The following is a 19867-nucleotide window of genomic DNA, read 5'->3' as shown; positions in this document are numbered from 1 at the left end:
AACATGAAGACGCACAAGAAAAATGTTATTGGGTATAAGTCAGCTACCTCTTCCAGAAAATAATTTTTGTAGTCATAACTGAATCTACAGCAATTTTTTATGGTAATTTAACAAAAAACAGTCAACCTAGATGGCCAATGATGTTTATTTTTCTGGCAGTAGGAGCAGCATGTAACACCATTGGTGACACGTGGAGCCGATGCGCATGTACAACTGCCCCGCGAATCGGCACCAATGGAGTTACACACTGGTCTGAAGACTGTCCTACTGTAAATGAAACAGGTTGCCAAAAAAATACACACCATTTGCGATCGAAACTAACTGTTTTCGTTAAATTACTTTCATGTTTTAAGGGTAATCAAAGGGTTACAGAAGAGATGGAGCTTAGGTGTCGGGGTGCTTTAAAGAGCCACGCCGGTCGTGCAAAACAAGCAGAGTATAACATGCACAGGAGACCACTTCCTGCAGGGCAGCCAGGGCTATTCTGCTCGGTCTGGCCCAACACGGCGAATGGGAATCACCGTTTTATGCAGATTTCTAGCTGGATTATGCGGTGAAACAGGGACCCGGATTAACAGCCACCGTATTATGGCGGCATCCAGCAATGGACAACTTCCTCATACCAGCACCCCAATGCGCAGTGGTACCAGGTGCACTTTCATAGCAATGTTCCGTTCTACCTTAGCATTCTGGTTCTTCCTTCATGAAGTAGACGATTCGCCCGTTCCGGTCACAAAGGAAAATATTGGCAATATTTCCTCGATTTGCTAGTGTCCCTTCTACCACAACGATCTACACCCTTTCTTGTATTCCTCATTCTTGCATTCTGTCTCAGTGCGAGAGCTATCTTTCTTTAGTCTTCAAGTAATTTAATTCACAGATAGAGGAACGTTACCTTTGATTTTCTCTTCTGCTCCACAAATATTCAGTTCTCTATGCAGTCCCGCACAGTCTTTCCCTGTACGGCACGAAAACATATTCGCCACCCCTGTCTAACCACGAAACTCGCACAGCCGTGACTTTATAAATTTTAGTTGCTGTTTCTTTTTCTCGTTCTTCGGGTTGTTCCACATACGGTGAGTAACATATTCGGCTTTTGATCAATATCGTCATCAACGTCGTAACTTACCTCACAGCCGAGGTGCTAGAAGAGAGACACTAGTTTAGTACGCCTATTAGATAGAGTTGCTTTTCTTCGTACCGTACGCATACTATTAAAAGCCATAGTCTTCGTCTTTTGTACAACAGGTTGTCATGTTATATCCTCGGCAGAAATGCTGAACATATCAAACGTATGTCCGAAAGCCATCCTCAATTTGCTGAACAATAACTTCATCATCAACAAAAAGATTGCATTTAAGCGCATTCTTTCATTTATTTCCGTCCCTAGGCTTCCTGCCAGTTTCCATTCTCTGCCTATGTTTCCTACGTAGATATAAAAAAAATGGCTCTGAGCACTACGGGACTTAACATCTGAGGTCATCAGTCTCCTAGAACTTAGAACTACTTAAACCTAACTAACCTAAGGACATCACACACATCCATGCACGAGGCAGGATTCGGACCTGCGACCGTAGCAGTCTCACGGTTCCGGACTGAAGCGCCTAGAACCGCTCGGCCACCGCGGCCGGCGTGGATATCAAAAGAGAATGGAATGGGATAAGGTACAGCCCATACGTTCTCCTGTAGCTGACACAAACTGCTCCTTCATTTCCTGCTTGTGACGAGAATGCACACTGCATCGGCTGAGATACAGATTAGCGAGGAAGTGAGGTTCACACTAATTTGCGAACGTCACTGATACTGAGGTCAGGACCACCGTCGTAAAACATTCCAATGGAAGATTTCGACTCCCTACAGCCTCTTTTACACGAACGACTCTCTTGTCTCTACTTGACAACTCGTGGCAAGCACGTGTACTGCAGTACTGATTCCCGCCTGACACGACTGGTTATCTTCGTTTACACGTCAGCGCCAAAATTTCATGTGTTGTGAGAGGTGTCTGGTGTGCAGTTTAGTACCGGAATGGCGACAGTGAGATTGAGGGACCACCCTCTTTGCGAAAAAACCGAAATGTATAATAGAGTTTAGGAAGTAGCATTGTCAGTACAGTTTATCAATGACCAAAGCAAAATTCATAGTGGATGTTCTTGAAAAAGATCCTATTTTAAATTCATGATAATTAAATGAATAGGAAACATGTAGTCCAAATATTTCAAAACATGTATTAAAATCTTAAAAATGGCTGCGAAACAGCAACTACGTAAATCTGAAGAGGTTGAAAAATCAGCCAACCAGTTGCAAATAAAGGTTTATTAAGCCCTGACCTAGGTTCCTATATTTCTAAAAATATCTTCTTCAGAACCAGTTGGCCTTGTTACATCACATGATGGTACACTAGATTATATGAAGCCGAGCAGTCCTTGTCATAAGCAAAATTGACAAGGGCCGCTGAAGAAGATATTTTTACAAATATCTAAAGCTAGGTCAAGGGCTAATTATCTGGTTCAAATGGTTCAAATGGCTCTGAGCACTATGGGACTTAACATCTATGGTCATCAGTCCCCTAGAACTTATAACTACTTAAACCTAACTAACCTAAGGACATCACACAACACCCAGTCATCACGAGGCAGAGAAAATCCCTGACCCCGCCGTGAATGGCTAATTATCTGCTCGGGGATATATATACTTACAAACACATCAAACAATGCCATGCGGTTTCCGTCTTGCAGCCGGATGACGTCGACATCTGGCCCAATATCTCGGCTGACAAACATTCAGCCATATTCAGTTTATAGTGTAAACCTCCTCTGAGGTTGGCTGTACAGTTGTCAGCCGGAATATCTTTCGAGATATCGACATCAGCCGGCTGTAAATCTGAACTCCGTGGAATACTTATTACGCCGGAAGACACCAGTATTCACATCAAACACTATTTTAATGGCAATAAACAGCGCCTATTTACGAACTCTCTGTCTTGTTACATTTCTAAGAGACAAAATAATGTCGAAAATTATTTTGCTCGTTAAATATATCTGACAGTCCCATTGTTCCAATAATTTTCATTAAAATGCGTTTATTTACGTTCTCGTTGTGTGCACAGAGTAGGGGTTTTCTTTGACCAGGCACCGTGAAAAGTAAATACCTTTTTCATTTCAGATATTTCATCTCTTCTGGAAGAAAAGTAGTAGGAAAAATATCAGACCCTCGTGCAACCTTTGCAGTGTGTGGCGGAACCAAAGCAAATAACAAAATGAAGACACAAAGGCATAAAAAAAATCCGTCACTATAAAAGGACTGAATTCTGCCGATGTTAGCAGACAACGCCATACAGTTCCTTGTTTCTGCGCATGCTCATTCTGAAGTATACTGAACATTTTCGAACTCCACTGTTGACACAGCCGACTAATCACTGACGTCACCGTCCCACTCGCGACGTGGTTGGCTGCAATTAACACGCACGCACGCCATGCGCACCCACAAAGTGCAACCAATCTTGACCGTAAAATCGCTCGTGTCGAACGGGCCTAAGGGTAAAAGTAGCTAGTCTATCGCGACATTGGCACGCTCTCTTGCACCTGGGCGTGAGAGACCCCAATTTTCATAGTGATCATGGCTAGGAAGTTTCTGCAGTGGTGGGACAGCAAGATGCAGCTCTGTCCTGTTGCGATCCCCAGCAGAAACTTCGACAGTGCAGGGGGTCGACGCTTAAGACACCCATTCACAGACCAACCAGTTGGCCGACCCCGATGCTGAGACGGTCGGGTCCAGGGTCAGGGTACGTCGACTCCACTGGTCCACCAGTCTCTACCTGATACTCCCATTCTGTCCTTTTTCCCTTCTGTTTTGGCACGGTAAAACCTTCCATGCGACTGCGCGCAGCTTGGGTCCGCCACCCAGTCGCAGCATGCCACCACACACAGTCAGATGGGTCAGCGATCTGCTGAGCAGTTTTGGGTTGGCCGATTCGTCAGGCTGTGAATGGGAATGGGCGGCTTCACCTTTCACCTTGTCGACCCCCCTTAACGCGCCGCCCCCGCCTGCCCGCAGTTGCTGAGCGCCGCGCTGCTGGTGGCGACGTGCCGCGCCGGCTACCTGGGAGGCTACGGCGGCTACGCCGCCGCCCCCGCCGCCTACGCCGCCGCTCCCGCCGCCTACGCCGCCCCCGCCTACGCCGCCGCTCCCGCCATCGTCAAGACCGCCTATGCCGCCCCCGCCATCGTCAAGGCCGCCGCCCCAGCCGTCGACTACTACGTGAGTAGAATCGCGATGTTGGAGCTAAGTGCATCAGTCCCCGAGTACTAGCCACACGTAACAACGTGCCTTTTTTCGATAAGGATAGAAGCTGAAGTAATGAATTAATATTTGTGGCCATTTAAGAAAGGGGATGAAGGTGTGAAATAAAGTTTGTTTTGGGGAGACCAATGGAGTAAGATAGTCCATGCAGCTGTCTAAGCCACCATGCCATGGTGGTGTAGTGTTTAGCACATCGGCCTAGTGAGCAGTAGACTTGGGTTCGAGTCCCGACCTTGGCACAAATTTTAATTCATTACTTCAACTTCCATCGCTATCAAAGATAAAGTTGAGACTCATATGTCTCCAGGAAAATGTATTTCCAACACGCTTTTTGCTTGTTTGTGTCATCAGCCTTCTGAATGGTTTAACGCTCCCCACTATGATTTCATCTCGTGTTCTACCCTCTTCATCTTAGAGTAGCACTTGTATCCGACTCCCTCTCACATTTGTTACTACAATCTCTGCTTACCCTGCAAGTTTTACCTCCTACAGCACCCCCACCCCCCGCCCCTCCCCTTCAGCTGTGGAAGTTATTCTCTCATTTCATACCACAGGTTCCTATTCCTATAATCCTGCTCCTTTTTGTCAGTTTTCCCCAATATGTTCCTTTCCTCGCCGATTCTTTGGAGAACCTCCTCATTTCTTACCAGTACACCTAATTTTCAATAGCACCCGAGCTCAGACGCTTCGATTCTCCTCTTTCTCACAGTCCACTTCCGTAAAACGCTGTGCTCAGAAATATCGTCCTAAAATTAAGTCGGATATTTGATACTAGTCTGCTTTTTATGTCCTTGTTTTGTGTGCAGTGTGTTACTTTGCTTCCTTTGCAGCAGAATCCTATCATTTCATCTACTTCGTGGTTATCAGTTTTGATGTTAAGTGTAACTCAGCATTAATTAATATCTTTTCTGATACTCCTGATTACTTACGTCTTTCTTTGGTTGGTTCTCAATTCATGTTTTGTACCCATAAGTCTGTTCATTCCATTCGAAAAGTCCAGTAATCCATAATTCTCCTTCGCTTTCAGCGAGGGTGGAAATGTCATCAGCGAATCTTATAACAACACAGATCCGTACGGTAAGGGCTATAGTGTTTCCGCTTGTGATGTACTGATGTGAGACCTGGACCATGAAGCAGGCTGAACATCGTAGAATAAATTCGTCCGAACTGTGGCAGTGGGGGAAACTCCTTAGAGTTCGACGAACTGCAAAGAGAACGAATAGGTCGGTGCCACACCAAATAAAATCACATTGCTCCTTGGAGGGTCTGATACTGAAAAAAACTAACCTACTCTGGGCACATCATAAAAAGATATCTTTCGCTGGAAAAGATCTCAATGCTGGGGACAGTCGAAGACACAAGGAGAAGAGAGCGGCAAAGGATGAGACGAATTGTTGACATTACGGACGTAATGGATTCCAGCGTGAAGGGTATTCGGGAAATAGTGCAGGACAGTAGAAACTTGCCTGCATATTCGTAGGGTCACGGAGACTCGGAAGCCACTGAATGACTAGAGAGAGAGAGAGAGAGAGAGAGAGAGAGAGAGAGAGAACAAGAGAGTGGCTTGCTCGACATGTGTCGCGTGCAGCCTTTCTTCCCGTCAAAATGAAATCAAGAAATTTACGAGGAACAACTGCGAAAACACGATACACCTCTCATGTCGATAGCAGCAAGTAGTTACTCAAGCTAGCTGAACTCACTGCAGTGCGTGAACACGGAAAGATCGAGGAAGGGTCTAATGAACGCCCTACACGAATGCCGCAGCTTGCCCCTCAGGTACAAGGGAGGACGACAAATGCGTGCGTGAGTTCTCATTCTCGTTTTAGCTCTTTGCTTGGAATGGCTCACCCTAACATTTAGATTTGGAACGAGGAACTTCAGAAGAGCGCCAACGGACTCTTACATTCGGCTAAACAGTGTCGTCTCTAGGGCTGTAACAAATACTGACAAAAAAGCCAAAGAAAGACAAAATTGTGCAATGAAAAAACGGTGGAATAGACTGATTGCACTTACTGACGTATGTTTAGTACAAAGCTTAAATGTCTTCATTACCTTAACAATATTTTTTTTAATAAAACTACTTGCAATTGAACGTCGTTATTACACAGGGCTACTGCCTCTACCATTGTGTTTTATGCAAGCCACAACGCCTTCAAATACCACTCACAAGAATTTCGAATTCTCTCGCTCGCTACGTGCGAACTACTAGTCCTACAGAAAAATGAATATTACCTTTTTCTAGGAAATTTAGTGTAGTTAAATTTTGTAATGGGATACGTTTCCGCTAGAGGCCGTAGTTTTCGAACTAGTCAAGACAAACATACAAAAGTGACTTTCAAACTCGTTTTTCTTGAATAACTCAAATACTGTTGCCTCCACTGAAAATGTACCCCAGTAAAAATGTTGTGTTGGCAGAAGAGCCAACACTGTGTTACTAGTGGAGGCCGAAATGCACGCGTTTTAGCTCACGCAGGCTGGCGTGAGGAGGGAAGAACTATACTGACGTGAGGTCTGGAACATTACAAGGAATTAGAATTCAGAAAACGGACGTAATTAGTTTGATACTTAACTTTAATCCATTAATGATGAACGTCGCTCTTGACGGTACATGATTCACAATGTTATCTGTTCAGAATACATTCATAGAAACTGAATATGGCGCCTTGCTAGGTCGTAGCAAATGACGTAACTGAAGGCTATGCTAAACTGTCGTTTCTGCAAGTGAGAGCGCATGTAGACAGTGAACCATCGCTAGCAAAGTCGGCTGTACAACTGGGGCGAGTGCTAGGGAGTCTCTATAGACTAGACCCGCCGTGTGGCGGCGCTCGGTCTGCAATCACTGATAGTGGCGACACGCGGGTCCGAAGTATACTAACGGACCTCGGCCGATTTAAAGGCTACCACCTAGCAAGTGTGGTGTCTGGCGGTGACACAACAAAAAATTTAACTACATTAAATCCGCTACAAAAAGTCCGATTCATTGTTCTTCTGTGGCACTAATAGTTTGCACACAGCAAGAGAGAGACTATGAAAATCTCATGTATTGTTCTAAAAGGAGTAGCAGTTTGCATAAAACCCAGTGTTAGGGGCAGCTGACTCAACCTGTATACTTTCTTTTGTTTAAACACTTTTTCATCATCCTTCGATCAGTTAGGGTATTAAGACTGTAATGTACCTCTTTTTAAAAAATCCAATAATAAAGTAACATATGCTACACTCCCACAATGTGGTTGACGGACATGTTGCAGGGAATTACCAAGAGAAAATCAAAGGTCGGCTTCTAGTTGTAGAGAGCGGGCGCTGGTAGTAAAGACTGTTTTGGCCATGTAGCAGATCTCGGGCGTTGAGCAGGTGAACGGTTTGCGTTCTGACTTTAGAGACTTTTTTTTAGTGGAACTCTTCATAGTATCCAATATTCGGGGCAGCTCCGAAAGTAGAGAGTGGCCACACGACGTATTTCGCTGGCAGAGAGGAAAAGCAGGCGGGGCGAGACTTTTTTTGTGTCGCCGGCATGCAGCCGTGGTGCGGAATGCCCGCCATTTGTGGCACTGGAGCGCACGCGCGCCCGCTGGAGATGGAACTGGAGCGAGCCACGCCTGACAGTAGTGGGAACTCACCTCAGTGCGTGTGTCTGCCGCATGTGACGCAATGTCGCACTGCCAGAGTCTGCAGCGCAGGTATTCGGGGCAGAAACGCGTCGCCGGGTACGCGAGTTACCTTGCACCTGTCTGTCCACTTCCCTACACGGCGCCTTTCGCAATTTAGACGTGAACATCGCGTCCCGAAAGAGCTGCAGACCTGTCTTCCGAGCGTTCCGGGAAACTGGATCATCCAGAGTTACCCCATTATTGCTACAGCTGCCACTTAACAAACATCACTCTGGTTCCTGAGTGGTTAGTAGCGCACGAATCACGCTATTGGTTGTGGTGCATCGGGAGGAAACTATTTACATTGTTTTAAAATGGTTCAAATGGCTCTGAGCACTATGGGACTTAACGTCTGAGGTCATCAGTCCCCCAGAACTCAGAACTACTTAAACCTAACTAACCTAAGGACATAATACACATCGATGCCCGAGGCAGTATTCGAACCTGCGACCGTAGCGGTCGCGCGGTTGCCGGCAGGAGTGGCCGAGCGTTTAAAGGCGCTACAGTCTGGAACCGCACGACCGCTACGGTCGCAGGTTCGAATCCTGCCTCGGGCATGGATGTGTGTGATGTCCTTAGGTTAGTTAGGTTTAAGTAGTTCTAAGTTCTAGGGGACTTATGACCACAGCAGTTGAGTCCCATAGTGCTCAGAGCCATTTGAACCATTTTATTGGGTCGCGCGGTTCCAGACTCATGTGCCTAGAACTGCTCGGCCACACCGGCCGGATGACATTGTTGTACCCTCCTGCTGTGGCCAAGCAGGTAAAATAAAGCTGGTAGCCCTGTCAGGGCTCAGTTTAAGAGCCTATAACAGGATGCAACTGCCGAAAGAACGAAGCAAGCAACACTCGGCGTGGCATGAACAGGTAAACCTCCCAAGCAAGGAAAGAGCGTGGCGAACTTCAATATATTGCACAACATTGTCTAACACGTTAATGTTATATGACAGGATATGAATTTTATTTTATTTTTATCTTCAAAATGTTTTCAGAGTTACGTTTACCAAATTTGAGATCAATCCATTCAGTAGTTACCCTGTAATTAACCGAATATTGTAACACAAAATTTTGCTAGTATGTTCAAATTGAAGGCTGAAGATTGGTTCAGACGTGTAATTGTAAAGCTTGTAGAAGCTTCGATAGAGTACCCCATAATTTCTGCTTTCATGGCGCTTTTCTTTTTTTCTGGTTTGACGCGGCCCACCACTAATCCCTCTCTTGCAGCTTAGAATAGCGATTGCAACCTACTTCCTACTGGACGTAATCCAATCTCTGCCTTCCCCTTTCTGTCTTCCTCCAGTACCATGGAAATTATTCCCTGATGTCTTAACAGATGTCCTGTCACCCTTCCTCGCCGACATTATTATGTCTCACGTTTCCCATGATCTTACCAAATGGCACGTCGCGCGTCACGAATGTATGTCATGAGAAGGTGTAGTGGTTCCTGCAGCAAAGTCAGGTGATGCAATTTATTAGTTCCAAAAGCTCAACCCATAAATCCAAAGCTCCAGTGTTCCATTCGCAATAAGTCGTAGGATTTTTTGACACATATTGCTTTTTCTGGCTCTAGAAATCATTTGTTAATGTGGAAAGAATCAAGCTACACCCCAGTTACAATGAACTGCAGATACCCCTTCAGCTAACTAGGTGAGTCAGTTTGAAACTCGGAGAAACGGAAGGGCATATCGCTTCCAGCAGAATTGTGCCTAGTAATTATTTTTGAGAACGTTGCTGGAAAAAGCCAGCGATAAAAATAGAATATCTGAAATCAATTACAAAACAGTCTACATTGCAAATGCACGTTTTTCAATGTGACAGGTTTCGGTCATCACTTGATCATCTTCAGACCTTCAAAACTATATTGACGGACCAACGGCTGTGCGCGGAGCAGGAACCGCATTTCCTGGATTTTTATGATTCGAATACACCACAATGTCAGATCTGTAACGTAACCGTATCACTCTTGCCTAAATTGGCTCAACGGAATATCCCCTAGCCCAGCTGGTTCTGGAAGTCTGACACTCAGCAGCTGTCGCAATACATTCGAGTGCCACGTCGCACTGGTCGGTCCGTCCAGTTTGCTGGGAGGAAAGCAGGAACGAATATTACGGTTTAACGTCCAGTCGGCGCCGAGGTCATTAGGGACGGAACATACAAGCTAGGAATGTTTCAAGGATGGGAACAGAAATCAGCCGTCCTGTTTCAAAGGCAAATTTACGGAAACCGCGGAATACCTAAACCTGGGTGGCAATACGTGGATTTGAACCTTCGTCCTTCCGAATATGAGTCATGTGTGTTGACCACAGCGCCACCTCACTCGGGCCAGTTTGCTAGAGCGGCTCGCCAGTAACCGAGAGTCGGTGACGGTCGAAACGGACGCGCGAAAGGAGCGCTACAGCGAGCGAATTGCGTCACAGTGCAGTGAGAGCAGCCATTTCTGAGAGTTCGCTAAGCACCCGCGAGGAATGTGGTCGACAGTCACACACACACACACACACACACACACACACACACACAAGTAGCACAAAGCCACGCCCCTCAGGCAACACAAAAGGAAGTCGTCACACGCCCGCAGCTCCTAGACCGCAAACCTGTCTCTCTGCTCAGAACAATACGACTTGTGACTGCTCCTAAGCAGCTCGCAAACGAGAAATAAACACCACGGAGGCAGCTAGACCGTACGGTAAGGTGGAGGAGTCATGCGTTATTACGTTGTAGGCTGCAAAGAACCAGCCCTCTCCCATCAACCATGGACCTTGTTGTGGTGCGTTGGCTTGCGTGCTCCTATGACACAGACAGGTGCAACAATATTGACAGGTCATCTGTGGAGAAGCCAGACAAACATGTGGTTCCTGGAGAAGGGCAGGGGCACTGGTCTCGGCGACTGATCTGTAATATTAGCCAACATTGCCATGAAACTACGTTGGTATTGCGAATGGCTGTTACATATCCTGAGGGCATGCAACTTTGTTGTATGGCTTCATGATGGTGGCATCCTCTTTAAAGAATCCCACTCCCACGTACAGAACATCCATTTCAGGGATCTCCTCAGCATGTCCACCTATATTATCTGCGAAATGTGCTGCGAATAGAGTTAGTGGCAAAGAAGTAATACATTAAAACGATCTTCGGTAACAACTCGTTTGCAATGCTTACTCTCCGAATTTTCTATTGACCAAGTTACACTTCCATACAATGCCGTTCAGCAAACGTACAGCGTCAGGAAGTTGTACCTCAAAAAAATGGCTCTGAGCACTATGGGACTTAACTTTTGAGGTCATCAGTCCCCTAGAACTTAGAACTACTTAAACCTAACTAACCTAAGGACATCACACACATTCATGACCCTGTTCCAGACTGTAGCGCCTAGAACCGCTCGGCCACTTCGGCCGGCAGTTGTACCTCCCCATATAAATACCTGATAATGTAGATACTTTTCTGATATGTTCCTCGCTGCAGCCATCCTATTTAATCTTACTTCGTAGAGATTCTTTCTCTTAACAGACTACTGTGTCGTTCCCAGTTTTGATTAAGTCGTTGTCGTTTTCCTACCACACTTCAACACCTTTGCCTTTGCTTTGTTCAATGTTTTCAGCAGTGTTCTGTATCAAGTACGATGCCCAGTTCTCTCAACGCGTCTTCTAAATCTTGCTTACATCTACGGACACATACATACTCCGCAAGACACCATACGGTGCAGGGCGGTGGGTACCTGTTACCACTACTAGTACTTTCTTTTCGCACTCGCAAAGAGAGCTAGGGAGTAAACGACTGCCTATACGCTTCCGTACGAGCTCTAATTCCTCTCGGCTTGTCTTCGTGGTCATTCGTGAAATATAATACTTTGACGGCAATAGGATCATTCTGCAGTCAGCCGCAAATACCGGTTCTCTATTTTTCTCAATAGTGTTTCGCAAACAAAACGTCTTCCTCCCCCCCCCCCCCCCTCCCCCAGGAGTTCTCTTTTCAGTTCACGGAGCATCTCCATAACACTCTTGAGTTGATCAAACCTACCGGTAACAAATCTAGTAACACGCCTCAGAATTGGTTCAGTGTCTTCCTCAATGTCTTCCTTTAATCCGACTTGGTGGGAATCCCGAACACTCCAGCAGTACTCAAGAATTGGTCGAGGTCTTCTTCATAGATTAACTATGCTTACCTAGAATACTCCCAATAAACCAAATTCGACCATTGGCCCTACCTACAGCCTACCTCACGAGTTCGTTTAGTTTCACATTGCTTTGCTACGTTACGCCTAGACATTTAACTGACGTGAATGTGTCAAGCAGGACGCCACCAACGATGTATTCGAACATTGTGGGTTCTGTTTTACTACTCATCTCTACATTTAGAGTCAGCTGCCATTCGTTAAACCAAACAGAAATTCTGTCCAAGTTATCCTGTACCCTCCTACGGTCACTCAATGGCAACACTTTCCCAAACGATCTTTTTTGCACACAGAGAACAAGAGCGATCCTACCACTCTTCCATTGTGTACTCCTGCTGAAATCCTCGTCTCTGAAGAACATTCGCCTTCCAGGACAACGTACCAGGTTCTGTTACTTATGAAGTCTTCGAGCAACTCAGATACGTGAAAACTTATGCCGTATGCTCCGAGTTCATAACAGTCTGCAATGGGGCACAGTGTCAAACGCTTTGCGGAAATCTAGGAATATGGAAGCTACGTGTTGTCCTTCATCCGTGGTTCGCAGAATATCGTGAGATAAAAGGGCAAGCTGAGTTTCGCTTGTATCCGACCACACAGGGTACGTCGTCTGCTAGCCTCTTTATACTTCTGTTTCTCTTCCGAAATTTTCCTTCAATCTCGTAAGCGTTTCTTAATAGTCAAAACATTTCTTTTTTTTTTTGCGTCTCCATTTTACATCTGCTTCTCTTGACGGACTTGTAAGGAATCGCGATGCGATTTTTTTTTTTTTTTTTCTCGACGTAGGGGAGTAGGCGCGGTGAGCTTGTTTACCAGCTGACGTCATCGCCTCCCATATCGCGGTGCTCTTGTTCTGACGTGACGCGGCCTCCACTTTACGTAAGTGAGGGAGGCGGACAGGCACAGCGGGGGGGGGGGGGGGGGGTGGGGTTGGGAAGAGAGCGAGGCGGAACGCAAAGTGCGCACGCTTTCCCAGTGCGCCACGGCATCCGCCGCCAACTTCACTTCCTCGCTGCTCGCCGTTCCGCCACGGGCAGGGCATAGTGCGTGTCGCGTCTGCTTTCCAACAGTCGGCAGGCGCGAGGCACACACTGTGCAACAGAACGAGCCACTCCGCTACCCACGTTACTCGCAAGACTGAAAAGCAGTGTTTGGAGCTTTAATCAGAAGCGCTAATATCGCTGCCCAGGTACCACACGTAGTCTGAAGTCGTGTACTGGTTGCGCCGAGTGGTGTGTATCAGCCATACGGACAAAACCTCCAGCATAGCACAGGAGTAATAGCGACATACTTGCCATACTAAATGATTATGAAGTTTTCGGAAAGAAAAATCTCCTGTGTGAAAAAGAAATCAGAACGGATTTCGCAAACAGCGATCTTGCGAAACTCAACTAGCTCCGTCCGTTCGTAAGATCCGCAGCGCAGTAGACAAAGACGGCGCCAAGTTGATACCGTGCTTCCCCGGTTTCCGGAAGGCATTCCAGACAGTCCTGCGCTGTTATTTGCTGAGCAAAGTTCGAGCTTACCGAGTATCGGGCCTGAAGGTCAGGATAGAGGAGCCAGAAGTACCGTCCGCCACACACCTTAAGGTGGTCTGAGGAAAGGAAAAGGTCCTGAGAGTCTCGGTCCAGTACACGATTTTAATCTGCCAGTAAGTTTCAATATAAATGTAGTTATAAGGGAAGTGGCTACCCATGTCTGCAGCTGCAGCCTGACCGGTGTGCATTGGTGTAGATTACGTGGATCCCGGCATCACGTCTTCCTGTCTTCCAGAGCTCGATTTTATTTTTATAACAGTCGAGTTAAGTCGGGTAATGCTGCGGGAATTAGATTAGGAAATGAGACACTTAAACCAGTAAAGGAGTTTTGCTATTTGGGGAGCAAAATAACTGATGATGGTCGAAGTAGAGAGGATATAAAATGTAGACTGGCAATAGCAAGGAAAGCGTTTCTGAAGAAGAGAAATTTGTTAACATCGAGTATTGATTTAAGTGTCAGGAAGTCGTTTCTGAATGTATTTGTATGGAGTGTAGCCACGTATGGCAGTGAAACAAGGACGATAAATAGTTTAGAAAAGAAGAGAATAGAAGTTTTCGAAATGTGGTCCTACAGAAGAATGCTGAAGATTAGATGGATAGATCACATAACTAATGAGGAGGTATTGAATAGAATTGGGGAGAAGAGGAGTTTGTGGCACAACTTGACTAGAAGAAGGCATCGGTTGGTAGGACATGGTCTGAGGCATCAAGGGATCACCAGTTTAGCACTGGAGGGCAGCGTGGAGGGAAAAAATCGTAGAGGGAGACCAAGAGATGAATACACTAAGCAGATTCAGAAGGATGTAGGCTGCAGTAGGTACTGGGAGATGAAGAGGCTTGCACAGGATAGAGTGGCATGGAGATCTGCATCAAACCAGTCTCAGGACTAAAGACCACAACAACAACAACGACAACGTACTGTAGTCATCATTCCTTCTCTGTTCGGTCGGATGGCCTCGTACTCTTAAGAGTAATTCTTCCTGTAACTCTCAACATCTTCTTTGTAGCATCTCCTACTTCAGTTTGTTCCAACTAAATGTATTCCTGCGACGAACAGCGCAGCTCTTTTTTGAAAAATCAACTTTATGTAGTACTTAACTACTTTTGCACAACAGTCTATTCGTCCATTTCTTTTGTGAACCAAAAAAAAAAAAAAACATATATTGTAGGACATTGATTGTAGCCGAAATTTTCGCACCATAGAGAGTGGAAAGTGAACCCTAAGTACGATAATTCTCTAAGAGTTCTTACTAAAAGTCTTGCATTTGTTTGGTACATTTACGGCGCGAACTGCTGTTAGGAGAAAGGAAATTAGGCTGCCTGCGTCGTTTCAATCTGATGCTCGAGCATTCGACATTCTCAATAGTTTTAACGAGAAGGAATAAAGAAAGAGGAAAAACAAAAAGAACTCTGTGTACCTATGCAGGTAAAGTTATTCCAAAATGCACGCTCATTCAATGACCAAATAAACCATTCTAGTATAAAGAAGCACTTAATTATCTTCAAGTTGCTTTCGCCTTAAATTAACGTTGTACATTTAATGCAATTCTTACTGAAAATACCAACAGCTGAAGACCTCCACGGTAAAGGAGCTAAACTGCTTCCCTATATCTGGCTGGGAGGAAGCGAGCGAAATGGTGAATTTCTCCTACGCCTCTGCGTCCATTGTTCCTCGACTGTAACGAACTTTGAGCTAAATACGACTTTCACTCATTGTAACCAGTCTGCAGAAAAACTCTCTGCCCATCCGGCAGTGTGCCTGACATCCGGCGTGCTGCCTCTGTTGTGATCTTCCTCTCGACGTAAATGAGGAGTCGTGGTACTTCCTGGAGCGCCGTTAGTTTTGGGTGCCATCTGTACGGAGCTGGATGCAGCAATTTTAGCCTTACTTATCTCCCACCGGGCCCGTACCCTGTTTCTTGGTAGCCTCCATGGCGGAAGAGCTCCGTGGTTTTGAAATGTGACGCCTGCTTCGAAGAAACCTAAATAATACATAGGCCGCCACATCACAGCGTACTGAAGGTATGCTTCGGCAGAGAATCATCTGCTACCTGTTTATTTTGTTTTACTATTTTTCTAGCGTTGCGACTTCTTTACACGCAACAGCATCATCATCGAGCTGTGTCATGGAGCTTCCAACGTTCTGTATCTACATAAATACTCGGCAAACTTCAAAACAAATAAGCAGGTTTTCACGGGATAATTTGCGTCTGTCGTAAAGGCTCTATCAGTTCAGTTTCTTCACCTTATCTGTAACCGTGGGTCAGACAATCCTGTGTCCGTTAGTGCTGCCCTTCTCTGCATACGTTAGAGGGTACGAGTCCCACAGACTTGAGCAATATTCTAGGATGGGTCACACGAGCTATTTGTAAGCAGTCATCTTTGTAGACTGCATTTTCGCAGTGTCCAGTAAGTGAACGGAAGACTGTCACCTGGGTTACCGACAATTGAGCCTATGTACTCATTTCATTTCATATCCCTACAAATTGCTATACACAGGTATTTTTGAGTGGACTGATTCCAGTTGTGACCCACTGGTGTTGTAATCATAACACACCACATACTCTTCCAAACATGTAATGCAAGTTGCCAATCTTTTCACTGTTTTGAAATATTGTCAAAAATAGACGGGAAATTTTTGTTGCTTCCTTCGGACACCGCTTCTTTATAGATAAGGGCATCATCTGCGAGAACTCTGAAATTAGTATTACACTGAAGCGCCAAAGAAACTGATATAGGCATGCATATTCAAATACAGAGAATATAAACAGGCAGAATACGATGCTGCGATCGGCAACGCCTACATAAGACAAGAAGTGTCTCGCGCAGTTGTTAGATCGGTGACTGTTGCTACAAAGGCAGGTTATCGAGATGTAAGTGAGTTTCAGCGTTGTGCTATAGTCGCCGCACTAGCGATGGAACACAGCATCTCCGAGGTAGCGATGAAGTGGGGTTTTGCATTACGACGATTTCGCGAGTGTACAGTGAATATCAGGAATCCGGTAAAACATCAAATGTCCGACATCGGTGCAGCTGGAAAAAGATCCTGCACGACCGGGACCTATCTAGTGCCAGCGTGCGATCAATCTTCGAAACATCATCGATATGGGCTTTCGGAGCCGAAGGCAGACTCATTTACCCTTGATGGCTGCACGACACAAAGCTTTACGCCTCGCCTGGGTCCGTCAACACCGACATTGGACTCTTGTTGACTGAAAACATGTTGTCTGGTCGGACGAGTCTTGTTTCAAATTGTATCGAACGGATGGACGTGTACGGGAATGGAGACCGTGAATCTATGGACCCTGTATGTCAGCAGGGGACTGTTCAAACTGGCGGAGGCTCTGTAATGGTGTGGGGCGTGTGCAGTTGGAGTGATACAAGACCCCTGATACGACTAGGAACGACTCTGACAAGTGAAACGTACGTAAGCATCCTGTCTGATCAGCTGCATCCATTCGTATCCATTGGGCAATTCCAGCAGGACAATGCGACACCCCACACGTCCAGAATTCCTACAGAGTGGTTTCAGGAACACTCTTCTGAGTTTAAACAGCTGCGCTGGCCACCAAACTCCCCAGAAACGAACGTTATTGGGCTTATTTGGGACGGCTAGCAACGTGCTGTTCAGGAGAGGTCTCCACCCCTCGTACTTTTACGGATTTATGGACAGCCCTGCAGGATTCATGGTGTCAGTTCCACCCAGCACTACTTGTGATATTAGTCGAGTCCATGCCATGTACTGTTTCGGCACTTCTGCGAGCTCGCGGGGCAGATATGCCAGTTCCTTAGGCTTTTCAGTGTAGATGTTTAAACTCCCAGCATTTTTGTATACATCGGCGATCGTGGAACTCCCCAGTGTCTGACACGGTGTGCCCTGTTCTTTGGCTGTTGCAGTCGTACCCCAAGTACGCTTACGAGTACGGCGTGAACGACCCGCACACCGGCGACGTGAAGCGGCAGTGGGAGGAGCGGGACGGCGACGTGGTGCGCGGCGAGTACTCGCTGCTCGAGCCGGACGGCACCACCCGCACCGTCACCTACACGGCCGACGCGCACAACGGCTTCAACGCCGTGGTCCACCGCTCCGGCCCCAGCACGCACCCCGCCACCGCCGTCGCCGTGCCCGCCGTCGCCAAGTACGTGGCCGCGGCGCCCGCCATCGTCAAGTCCGTCGGCTACGGCGGCTACGGCTACCACTGACGATGGCGAACCACCCTCCGCCGCGCGCCGAGGCCGGGCGTCGGGCTGACGGGGCCCTCCCCTCTCCCCCCAACTCCCCTCCCCATTCCTACCCCCCTCCCCCGCATCGCTGCTGGCCGCCGTTCACAACCCCCCAGTCGGTGGACGGCTGCTGCGGTACCATCACCATCGGGACATCGCCACACGTAAAACTGCTACATCCTAGTCTACACACACTTCTGCAGCAGTGCATCACCAACACCACCCGCACTAACCACTCTTCGCAGAACAGTGCTGAACGCGTCCATTTCCACCCGTCGCTGCCACTATTTCTTCAATCGCCGTAGCTGTACCAGTTTACATCGACACATCTACCATTCCTCAGCCTTCGAACATCGCGAGTCGCTAGCCTCTGAGGTCAAAATCGTCTGGGTTGCTAGGCCGCATCATATTTCTTCAAACAATACACGTCTCGACCCCTCTGCTGGCACTGTCTTCCGGATCCTGTGGTGCCCATCGTAGACCAGTGTCACCTTCTCATTTAAAGGGGAGTTTTCCCACGCTTATGCTGTAGAAGTGGGATTACTGGGTAAAAATCTTGGACTACCACTGATGGGCCAACGTCGGGTGGACAGTACGGCCAAGAAAGCCTGCAGATTTACATAAAACCTCAGGACCTTCTTGTGTCCATTGGTAGGCCATCGTCATTGGATAGTACGGCCACGAAAACCTGCAGACCTACATGAAACCTCTGAGAAGTCTGGCTGAGAGGTACTGGCAGACTTTAAGCTGTGAGGTCAGGTCTTGAGTCGCATCTGGATACCTCAACTGGTAACGGCATTGCCCGCGGAAGACAAGGTTTCGGGGTTCGACTCATGCTCCATCGCACAGTTACAATCTGCCAGAAAATTCTCGACAGGGGGAACGTCTAGAGACTTCAGCGAGCGTCCGTCTGTCTGACTTACCGTACTCGCATTATCTGTCACCCATCTTACACCGACACATCATTTTATCTGCCATAAACATCGACATCACGAAAGGCAAGGGGAAACTCTGCATGCACACATCGACGCCACCACCATCCGCGCCGCGTCTCACACCCATCCATCCATCCATCCATTCATCCAGCCATCAGGAAGTGACAACACCGCCACATCTGGGGATGGTGGTCCCCATCACTCGCCCGTCGACCCGCAGGTCTCGGCCCTGCCACATCGTCTCCGTGATTTCACATCGCCATGTCCGCAGGTCCCTTCTCTGCTACCACCCTTACACTTAACGCAGTGTATTGTAAGTAGTTAATCGTCTGTGCATCTCTCTCTCTCTTTTGTAAATATTACTCACCCAAGCATTATTATTTTTTTATACTTATGTGTGATGCCTTTTGTAGGAACAAATGTTTTTATCGGCTTGTTCTGCCTGCCAATAAACACATTTTTATACGTGAAAACTGTTTCAAACTTTTACTTTTATCTCCATCTCCTACATAATCCTACTTAAATTTCCTTAGCGTTCCATACCCTGGGAAAGACTGCGATATGATAAAAAGAGGAATGTCTTAATTCATCACTATTAGTTACTTATCAACAGGTAACATACAAGTAATAAGAGTATGCTAGCAGTCTTCAACAAACTAGCCCAAACTATTAATGTCCGAGTAGAATATCAACAATACACACTGTATCAATCTACGAGTAATACTATGAACTGGAAGAAATTTGCAGGTGTCCTGGAAACCAATATGAGATTAGGAAAAATTCCAAGAAAGAGAAAAAACATGTGGTGGAACATTGTCTGTGACCAGGCATTACAACAGTGGGTACAAGCAAGAAAAACTTTCAGCAGCTACAACACTCCAGAAAAAGGCAGGAATTTTTTTAAACACAAGCGATCTTGCCCAAGGCGATACGAAGAGGAAAAATAAGGCATGCTGTAAACCTGCTTAAAGAAACTGAGCAAGACTTTATTAAGAACAACACCAGAAACTTTTACAAAATTCTTAGTCAAAATCAGAGTATCGTCCACCTTCTCCGTGCT

General features: G+C 46.5%; 1 protein-coding gene across 1 annotated transcript in view; it reads left to right on the top strand.

Annotated features, from left to right (window-relative positions):
* Nucleotides 1–19280, top strand: part of LOC124544750 (cuticle protein 19) — a 31024-nt gene extending 11744 nt beyond the window's left edge. The window contains exons 2-3 of the mRNA XM_047123411.1: nucleotides 4054–4257; nucleotides 17546–19280. Of these exons, the coding sequence (XP_046979367.1) occupies nucleotides 4054–4257; nucleotides 17546–17851 (510 nt within the window). The 3' untranslated portion in view covers nucleotides 17852–19280. The remainder of the gene's footprint in view (nucleotides 1–4053; nucleotides 4258–17545) is intronic.
* Nucleotides 19281–19867: the final 587 nt, after the last annotated feature.

Source organism: Schistocerca americana, chromosome 8, assembly GCF_021461395.2.
Source record: "Schistocerca americana isolate TAMUIC-IGC-003095 chromosome 8, iqSchAmer2.1, whole genome shotgun sequence".
Lineage (NCBI taxonomy): Eukaryota > Metazoa > Arthropoda > Insecta > Orthoptera > Acrididae > Schistocerca > Schistocerca americana.
Note: the sequence above shows the minus strand (reverse complement) of the source record. Positions and strands in the feature narration are given on the sequence as shown.